Here is a 9,582-nt window from a genome sequence, read left to right as displayed (position 1 = left end):
AATACTTATTAAACTCATAATAAACAAAAATATAAGAAAACAAAAATTCTGGAAATAAATATATCATCTCCGCTAAGATGTTAAAATATATTACATTTTTTTATACCAAAAACTAAATTCACATGCATACCAAAAATGATATTATAATCACCAAAACAAATCTTGCTCAATACCACAAGAAATCCACATAGTATAATTATATTGTAACTTTGTAAGTATAATTTCTCTAAAAATACCATACACCAAAAAAATACTTTGTAGCTTAAAAATATATATATACGGTATTATATATGTAGATGTATAATGCCAATGGGGTGGTAAAATTTCGATTCCTCCTACAGGCAGAAAGATTTTGTATGATAGTTCATAAATGTCATAAATAAGATTCATAACTCATCGAATAAACCCTCAATGTCGACGATGCATTATAGTAAGTTAGTGAGATTTCTTAAATCGGATTGAATTGAATTTGAATTGACTTGACCGATTACAAAAATAACTTCCAAATCTAATTACAAACAACATTTAAAACAAGTTAGCCTAGTAAAGTTTTTAGATAAATGGTAGTATGTATGGCCATGGAATATGTGGTGTCGGCAACACCTAAACCAGTAATAAGTCGACAAGTGATAAAGTTGGGATCATCGACATTATATTATTTTAGGAATAAAAAACCCATTCCTTCTCACTAACTAATTTTGGGCCTCTGTAGCTGTCCTATCCAAGGAACAATTTTAAAGACTCACTTCACTCTCACTTACATGATCACTATCACTTACATGATCACTATCACTATCACTCTCACTTATATCACTATCACTCACTGTTATTATCACTCACTTCTCACTTCTCATTACCAGTATCATTAAATAATCATTTATACTATTGTTTCTCTTCGTTTTTCTTTTTAGTGAGATGTTATAATCAATTAATCATTACTATTTGTTTTGGAGCTAAGTTTTGTTTCTCTTGTCGACATGCTTACATATTTTATTATTATTTGAAAGTATATTATTTTGGATTGCCACATAAAGATAAAAGTTTGAGTTTGAGTTTTGAAATGTTATGAAGGTAAGTTTCGGCTAAAATCCATATACGATATTTAATGAATTTATAAGGTATATATCTATCCATGACCTAAAAAAATTAGTTAAATTTCACTTTTTTTGGATTAGGAATGCATGGTTTTGATACGTACCATTTTGAAGATTTATGGACATCTAGCTGACATATCAATCACGCTATGCCGGTCTGGTATGACTCAAAGTCTCAAACTCCCAATATCGCATAGATATTTTAAATTGATGTTCTTTGGCTTTATAAATAAACTGTGGCATAGACCGAATGGTTTCCGGCTTTGTTAACAAAGAGTATCCATTTTAAACTTTCATCAATCAGTATGGTTTGTTCACAAATCCAAATTAGTTCAATTGCAATAGTGAAAACACCGGACTATCTTAACTCCAAAAAATAAACACACATACTTTTCACAACAATTAGAAGACGACAAGAGGAAATATAGAACAAAAATATAAAAAGTATGAAACATAAGATTTCTATATTTAAGATGGAAGTGAAAACTTAACATGCTTAATTATAAGTATAAATGTGAAACTGAAAATTAAAATTTTATAACTCTAATAAACATAAATGATATTTTTTTCGAATCATGAAACATGGATTCGTTCAACCAAATGCGTAGCGTATAAATCAATGTTAGGAAGAAACATGACTACTAAAATTATTTTAAAACATTATATGAAATGTAAACTTGTTATGTTTATTAGTGACCTTTTTTGGGCCACTTTCTTTTTAGGTTTTTTTTTTTGTGCAAATTAGTACATTTTCAAAACTTAACTGGATTTTTAGTACATAGCAATGTTTTTAAAACCGGACCGGTCACTGAACCGGGAAAGCTTCTGAATCATGAGTCAATATGGTTCGACCGGGGTCAACCGGGTTCAATTGATTTTGATGATATTTTTATAAATAATAGGTATGGATATGTCTTCTATTTTTTTTCAATGATTATAACTATAATATAATTGGATATACCAAATAAAATAATTCATTAATCATAATGTTTTTAAAAAACATTAAAAAGTAATAAACTCAAACTGTAACAAACTCAAAGTATAACCATTACTAAAATATTTTAGAAATTCAAATCTAAAAGCAATAAGATAATAAGAGTGTAGAACATGCAATCTTCATTCTCTAAGAAACCCTACTATTGCTGATTTGCTAAGAAGAAAACTAGAAAAGGTAATTAATTAAATTAATTGTACTCAAATTTACCAAAAAAAAAAATAGAACCCAGTTTTATCCGGTTTAGTGGTTCACCGGTTTTTAGTTTTTTGGCGGGTTGATATGGTTTTTTACCGGTTCAATTTCTTTTGGGTTTTGATATTAATCCAACCCAGACATGATGCCGGTTCGCGGGTTAACGTGGTTCGACCGCCGGTCCGGTCCGGTTTTGAAAACATTGGTACATAGAGTAGAGTGTGGTACGTGATGTGAAATTACAAAAGCGTATTTTCATCCATAAAGCTCATTTACTTATTCTACATTATTTTTAAAAATATATATATATTTTTTAAATGTACAATTATTACTTATTCTAAATACTAAGATAAAATAATCATGAGAGAATAAATAAAAATAAAAATATTGTGAACCCAACCGGACGAAATAATTTAATTTTATAAAATAATTTTAAAATATTTGTGAGATCCCACAATTAAAAGAATAGATTAATGGGCTTGGTTTTCTAGTGTGTCTTCTCGTGATCCTTCAAACAGTGTATGTGCCAGAGAGTTCGTGGTAGGTAGACAAAAGGGTTGGACCGTGCCATCAGCTCATCAAACTATACAATCAAAGGGCAGAGCAAAGCAGGTTCCGAATCAGTGAGTCTCTGCATAAGTTAAGAAACCATTTTGCTCATTCCGATACATAAATCATATTGAGTCGAAAATCATGGACAATGCAGTGTTCGTCTACCAACCAAACAAGACTCGGTGCTTCAATTGACAAGAGACGTTACGATAGCTTCAACACAGATGCAGCCACCGCTATATTCACAGATGGTCACACTTCCTTCACGCTAACTGGTCTGGTCCATATCATTTCATCACAGCTTCGCCTTGTTCTTCTTCCTCTGTTTTGCCTTCTACTAACAGCTACGTTGGTATATTACCGTATTTGTCCGTGTGTTGTTTATTTCTATTGTAAATGATCTACACGATTCATATAACTAGAAGACCTATAGTATATGAATATATGAAGGATAACGAAACACTGAGACTGAGGTTAACTATAGGCAAAACAATCAAGAAGACCTATAAATGTTTCTTTATTCTCTCTTTAAAACTGCTATTCGAAAATAAACAATGTCTACAAGGTATGTAAAAACTGAGGGTTTGTTTTCTTCTATGGTTTTGCTGATCTTTAGAAAACTGAAAAACTAACATCTAACCTCACTCGCTCATTCCTGATCAAATGTTTTTCCCGAGTTCAATCTTTTTCACCAGTCTGACTGTGTTTTGAAATACCGAATCTAGTATCCCCGCGACCTGAAATCCAACAAGCAAAAAGTCTTAACTTCTACACCAAGGAATCCAATAGAGACTATGAAAAAAGCTAGGCTGTGAGACAAATGCTATACCGTAAAAACACCTCCTATTATGGCGCAAACATTGGTGATGAAGTGCGAGAAGGACTTCGGGTTCTCACTTATTAAGACCTGCAAACAAAAAAAACAGAGCAATGTATAGTATGAAAAAAGGAGAACATGCATTCAAATTAGTAGAGCATGATATATTTATTTCTCATCTGTTTAAGTACCTGCATTGGAGAGAGCTCAAAGTGAAACTTTGCTTCGGGATAATGGTAACTGCGAGCTACACTGCTATGAGCCGTATATTCATATTCCTCAATCAATGAGTGCTCTTGGCCGGATCTCCTTGAAACCACCTCTGTTTTGACTATTTGCAAGTAGTGTTCGAACTGTATATGTTACACACGTTATAAGAGAAACCTCGAGTAGGAAAGTACTTTCACATGGAATTTTGTGGAACTTACGGTAACATTAGCATCCAACTGTTGTTGATTGATGAACGATTTCCCATTCAGCCTATCATGGCTTTGGCCAAGATAAGGCAGTAATCGTTTCATATCAGTCCACAACCTTTCTGAAACCATTGTACCAAATGTTAGATGGGTTACAATATGAGACATGTTTATTTGAGAAACATCGAATGAATGAGCTCCTGAATTAGCTGAGATCACAAGTTCGCCCGGGACCTGAAAAAAGAAAACAATATAAAAGACAAAATTGGCACCATGAGAAGGAAAAAAAAAACACATGAACATCTCATAAAATTTGGATGTTTTCACATTTTTACCTTCTTTGCACGCACATAGCCTTCAAATCTACAACCTCCACTAACTGGTGCCTTTTTAATAGTTGTGGACGCATTAACAGATTTATCATCCAAAGCCAACTTATGATCCTCTTTTTTGATAGGCTTGAGTAGTTCTTCCACCATCTGAAAGAAGAAAAAACAGTTGTAATGATATGCTATTGAATCCTATATAGGTAGAATCTGAATTTAGAGTAGTCTACCTTGACTAGGCTATCTGTGTCTCGATCTCCATAATACGATTCATGTTCGTGGTGCCCATGGTCCTCCCTGAATAAGATAGTGAGCATTATTATATAAACCACCTTTTTTGGACCAAAAATGATGTGGAGTTTTATACAAGAGGTGAGTAAATGGTTTAAGTAGACGACATGAAAAAATTATAACTGAAGCAAATTGTAAAGGAGGTAAGTTCAAAACTCACCTAAGATCACTGCCTTTTCGGAAAATCCGAATAGATGGGTAGCCTTGTATATGATTGCTGAAAATTTCATTTGATAAATTAGAACTGAGAAAACCTAATGTGACTACGAAATACCCTAAAACAACAAGAAATAGAGGAGGAAAAAAGTCAAGATTGACAGATACCTATTACATAGAGTAGCTTCTAGTGTGCAATCAACACTTCCTAAAAGAACACGGTCATCAATTCCAGGATCATATCTGAAACATCAAATGTTCCAAAATGAAATCATCAGAAAAGCGTATCTGGATGATTTCTTTTATCTCATCAGAAAATGTTTAATAAATAATAACAAATACAGAAGAACAAAACACACACCTCTGTCTTGTTATTTCAGATGCTTTCTTCCAAGATGGTTTCTGAAAATTTTAGCAGAGCAAACAACAAAAAAAAAAACACGGTAAAAGACCAAGCATGAACATTTTATTGAGCTAACATAGGTTATTATCAGACCAACAAAAACTCTCACAACAGTGTTATTCATCCACCAATAAGATATTGTCTGCTAGACTCCATAGTCTGGTTGATTATAATAACAGTCGTAAAGGAAACAAAGGCAGATTCTTTCTGTTTCGACTGAAACTAACTAGGTTGTGATGAGAACATCTAGAGTCTAGTTTAAAAAATCTGGTAATTGCAAAAGTATTATGAAAATTGAATAGTCTACTACAAAATGCAAAACAATATTACCAGGCGATTACTCCAGTAGCACCACGGTGCATAAAAATTAACGACCAAAATTTGAAAACTGCATAAAGAAAATCAAACATCAGTTCATACTATAAAACCCTTTGGACATGTACTCATATATAGTTAGTAATAGTATATATACACAATATAAAAGAAGTTGCCAACTTACTGATGTGTATACTTGTCAAAAGAAGCAGCAGTTAATGGTATATCAGCATAACTATTTTCTTCATGATCTTCATCTCCATGGTTGATGAGATGTAATCCGGAGGTGGAGTGAAACTCCGCACCAGTGGCTCTTAAATGCGGATCAATTGGAACTTTTCTAATCGTTTTGGTCATATTCAACCTGTGCTGAAGAAAGTTTAAACATAGGATATGATTTAACTATTATTGTCACTGCACACCCTATGATGAGAAACTTATAACATGCATGCTCGCAATGCGAAATGGGATGATAGAAAACAGTTAGACTGAGAATTGGAAACAGAAACTTACAGTTCGCAACACGTCGCTCACGTCAACCGATGCAAATTCACATGAGAGGGCAGGAAAGCTACAAAAAAAAAGGTGAAAAACAGACCAGACATCAATTTATCAAGAAACTGTCTACCAGTATTCTAAATAAGATTGAACCATAAACACATAAGAAGGAACGATAGTGTCAAAAAAAAAATGGCATGGTGGTGTTGTTCATTCTAACCAATAATTACACATGATTTTTAAGCATTTACCTGATGTTGAAATCAATGTTTAAGTAGTCCCCATCAGAGCTTTTGTCAACTATTACGGATGTGCTAGTGTTAACTGCCAAATAACTACTCAGCTCCTGCAAGTTGTTAAACCATGAGCCAAAATCATGGAACAATGGCAGAATCATATACTATTCTTTCAAGGCAGAGAATGATAATTTACCATTCCAAACAAAAACAACATAGCAAGGGCAGCTACAATGGATAATCCAGCACCAGAGAGAGATGCCTCAGTCAAATCTCTTGGGATTTTCCTGAATAAAAGAAAAAAAGATATCATATTCAGAACAACACAATTACACTCAGTTCTAACTCCAGACAACAACAACACAAGTATACAATTTTAAAGACAAGGACCAAAAACACTGTTTCCCTATTCATAATCAAGATAAAAAAAAAAACAAAACGAGAAAGACAGGACCAAATTCTCACAATCCATAATCCAACAGACACTGTCCATATTTGTATTAAAAAAAAGGTACGAACTTTTCGCATGTGCATCAATGCCAATAACGAGAATTGTCACTAAAATTGTTACACGAAAGAGATAATAAGAGGGTTTGATTGTTTGTTTGTATGATGTACCTGTAGAAATCAACGGCCTTGATCTTAGTGGTTGAAACCATGGCTGTGGCAGAGACAGATCTCGACAATGAGCTCTCTCTCTCTCTGTACAGTATCTCCGGTTCTGTTCCTAAGGCCGTCTCGTGATCCCACTAAGCCAAATCTTCATCATTTAAAGTTTCGATTTTTTTTTTTTTGTTCTTTCTGTTCTCTGTTAGTGTTAGATCATATAATAGGAAAGAATCATCACACTATAAAAATATGGAATTTTCAATTTTGTGAAATGTGTATCTGACTAATCTACAAATGGAAACGAAGTAATCAGCTTTTGATCTTTTTGACTAAACCTCTCAGGTCAATAAATAAAATAAATCCTTCCAAAAAAAGAAAAAAAAACATATTGGCTTTGATCCGTAAACGTCGTCGTTTTATGTAAGTTTCGTTTTTTTTTTCTTTTGTCTTTTGATTTTTGTCAATCTGATGGAGAAACCAATCAGAAGACGGAAACGATGACGAGAGCTGTTCTACTGAGAGCTCTGACGAGAAAAACTTCGTCGCCTCTTATGCTCCTCGATCCATCTCCATCTCCATCACCAACCTCTCTCGATGCGTATGATCTTTACTCTCCTACCCATTTTTACCCACTGTTCGATCTTTTTTTGCCATGAAATCGATTCTTTCACTCCCCTGTCTTGTTTTCGTTGTCCCCGAAGCTCGATTTTGTAGTTTCCAATTTTTACATGTTGGATAATGGATTTGAAATGGTAAAGTATCGGTCTTTATGTTGATTTCAAAGTCTTGGAGAATAAAAAGGACAACTCATTATTGCTCAAGTGTTGTTTTGAAATAGCCAATTTGTGAAGCTTCTTTATATTTTCTTCTTGTTCATTGTGTGTTGTGTATGTTGGCATGTAGATTAGCACTCTGATTCTAGCTGAACATGAGAGTGGTTCTATCAAACCTCAGACAATTAGTACGGTAGTTGCAGCTAACTCTTTGGGTGAGGATTCTTCAATCTCTTTGTTATTGGCTGGTTCTGGTTCTTCTCTTCAAGATGCTGCTTCCCAAGCTGCCTCTTGTCATCCTTCTGTTTCCAAGGTGAACTGAAACTACTACTACATTCTCATTTTCTTCATGTGTTTTTTTTGTTTTAAGTGTGGTCTCTCAATGTTGGTACTTTTGTAGGTACTTGTTGCTGATTCTGATAAGTTTGAGTATCCACTAGCTGAACCTTGGGCTAAATTGGTTGACTTTGTTCGGCAACAAGGAGATTACTCCCACATCCTTGCTTCCTCTAGTTCATTTGGCAAGAATTTATTACCCCGTGTCGCTGCTCTTTTAGATGTTTCTCCTATTACTGATGTTGTCAAAATCTTTGGATCCAATCAGTTCATCAGGTACGTTCCAACTCTCTCTTGTTCCCGTTGGATTCATGATATGTGTTGTTGAACTGAAACTTAGCTTTTTAATCTGTGTCAGGCCTATATATGCGGGAAACGCTTTGTGTACAGTTCGTTATACTGGTGCTGGTCCTTGTATGTTGACTATTAGATCTACATCTTTTCCTGTCACCCCAATTACATCAGACTCCGAGTCAAAGAAAGCTACTATCTCTCAGATTGATCTCTCAAACTTCAAAGAAGGTTCGTTTAGTGTTCTCTTCGTGCATTCCTGTTCTAAAACTTTGGTTTCTTTTTTGAGAAACTTAGTTTTTTTCATTCCCCATTGCAGACTCTGCCAGCAAATCTAGATATGTGGGACGTTCAACTCAGGATACAGAACGGCCTGATCTTGGAAGTGCGCGTGTTGTGATAACTGGTGGAAGAGCGTTGAAGAGTGTTGAGAATTTTAAAATGATTGAAAAGCTTGCAGAAAAACTTGGCGGAGCAGGTTAGTATATATGCTTATCCTAATCACCAATGAGTATGTGGTAATCTGTTTCTCTTCAATGAGTTTGCTTTCAAAATGTGCATACATACATATCTAACGTTTTGTTTGTACAGTTGGTGCAACTCGTGCTGCTGTTGATGCTGGATATGTTCCTAATGATCTTCAGGTAACATTTTTTGGATCTTTGCTTTGGTTTTTCCTTCTGTTTAACGGCTTTTGAAATCCAACAAGAGTTTGGTTGTTGGTGTGTATTTGTCAGGTGGGACAAACTGGTAAAATAGTAGCTCCAGAGCTATACATGGCGTTTGGTGTTTCAGGAGCCATTCAACACTTAGCTGGAATTAAGGATTCTAAGGTGATTGTCGCGGTTAATAAAGACGCGGATGCACCTATTTTCCAGGTGACAAACATGATAGAGAGCCTTCTTCTCGGTAAATTTAAGATAGGACCAAAAACTATGCTAAAAGTGCTATGCAATTGTAGGTAGCTGACTATGGACTTGTTGGAGATCTTTTCGAAGTGATACCCGAGTTGCTGGAGAAGCTTCCCGAAAAGAAATGAGAACCCGAGAAACCGAAACATGTCTATGTAATCATCTCCTAAGCTGCTCTCTGTATTTTCAGGTGCAGACCATAGCAAGTAGTGTGTACATATCAAAACTGTAATAATAAAACGGTCTGAAGAAACTTTGTCATAATCTGTGTCTCACTTTTGATTCTTTCTCACGAATCTGACAAACAAGAAGCAAAGTGTTTTAACTTTCCAATATGAAATTCGATTTCTCTATACATTTGTCAATAAT

The 9,582-nt window shown here is 34.5% G+C and overlaps 2 protein-coding genes across 2 annotated transcripts; one reads left to right on the top strand and one right to left on the bottom strand.

Moving 5' to 3' along the window:
• On the bottom strand, positions 3,334–7,210 carry LOC104758393 (protein disulfide-isomerase 5-3-like). Its single transcript, XM_010481253.2, has 15 exons — positions 6,912–7,210; positions 6,490–6,580; positions 6,309–6,403; positions 6,073–6,130; positions 5,744–5,928; positions 5,575–5,632; positions 5,203–5,243; positions 5,010–5,084; positions 4,846–4,902; positions 4,625–4,691; positions 4,404–4,547; positions 4,081–4,302; positions 3,844–4,005; positions 3,665–3,742; positions 3,334–3,572 (listed from the first exon to the last, which is right to left on the bottom strand). The coding sequence occupies exons 1-15, from the start codon at positions 6,950–6,952 to the stop codon at positions 3,495–3,497; spliced, it is 1,452 nt and encodes a 483-aa protein (XP_010479555.1). The 5' UTR covers positions 6,953–7,210; the 3' UTR covers positions 3,334–3,494.
• On the top strand, positions 7,367–9,477 carry LOC104758392 (electron transfer flavoprotein subunit alpha, mitochondrial-like). Its single transcript, XM_010481252.2, is given in 9 exon segments — positions 7,367–7,433; positions 7,436–7,500; positions 7,806–7,988; positions 8,076–8,287; positions 8,370–8,533; positions 8,622–8,780; positions 8,894–8,946; positions 9,040–9,180; positions 9,264–9,477. Coding segments are annotated over 9 exon segments (1,089 nt in total). The 5' UTR covers positions 7,367–7,399; the 3' UTR covers positions 9,342–9,477.

The sequence above is a fragment of the Camelina sativa genome, chromosome 17, assembly GCF_000633955.1.
Source record: "Camelina sativa cultivar DH55 chromosome 17, Cs, whole genome shotgun sequence".
In the NCBI taxonomy this organism is placed as follows: Eukaryota; Viridiplantae; Streptophyta; class Magnoliopsida; order Brassicales; family Brassicaceae; genus Camelina; species Camelina sativa.
The sequence above is the reverse complement of the archived record's forward strand: the minus strand, read 5'-3'. Positions and strand labels throughout refer to the sequence as shown.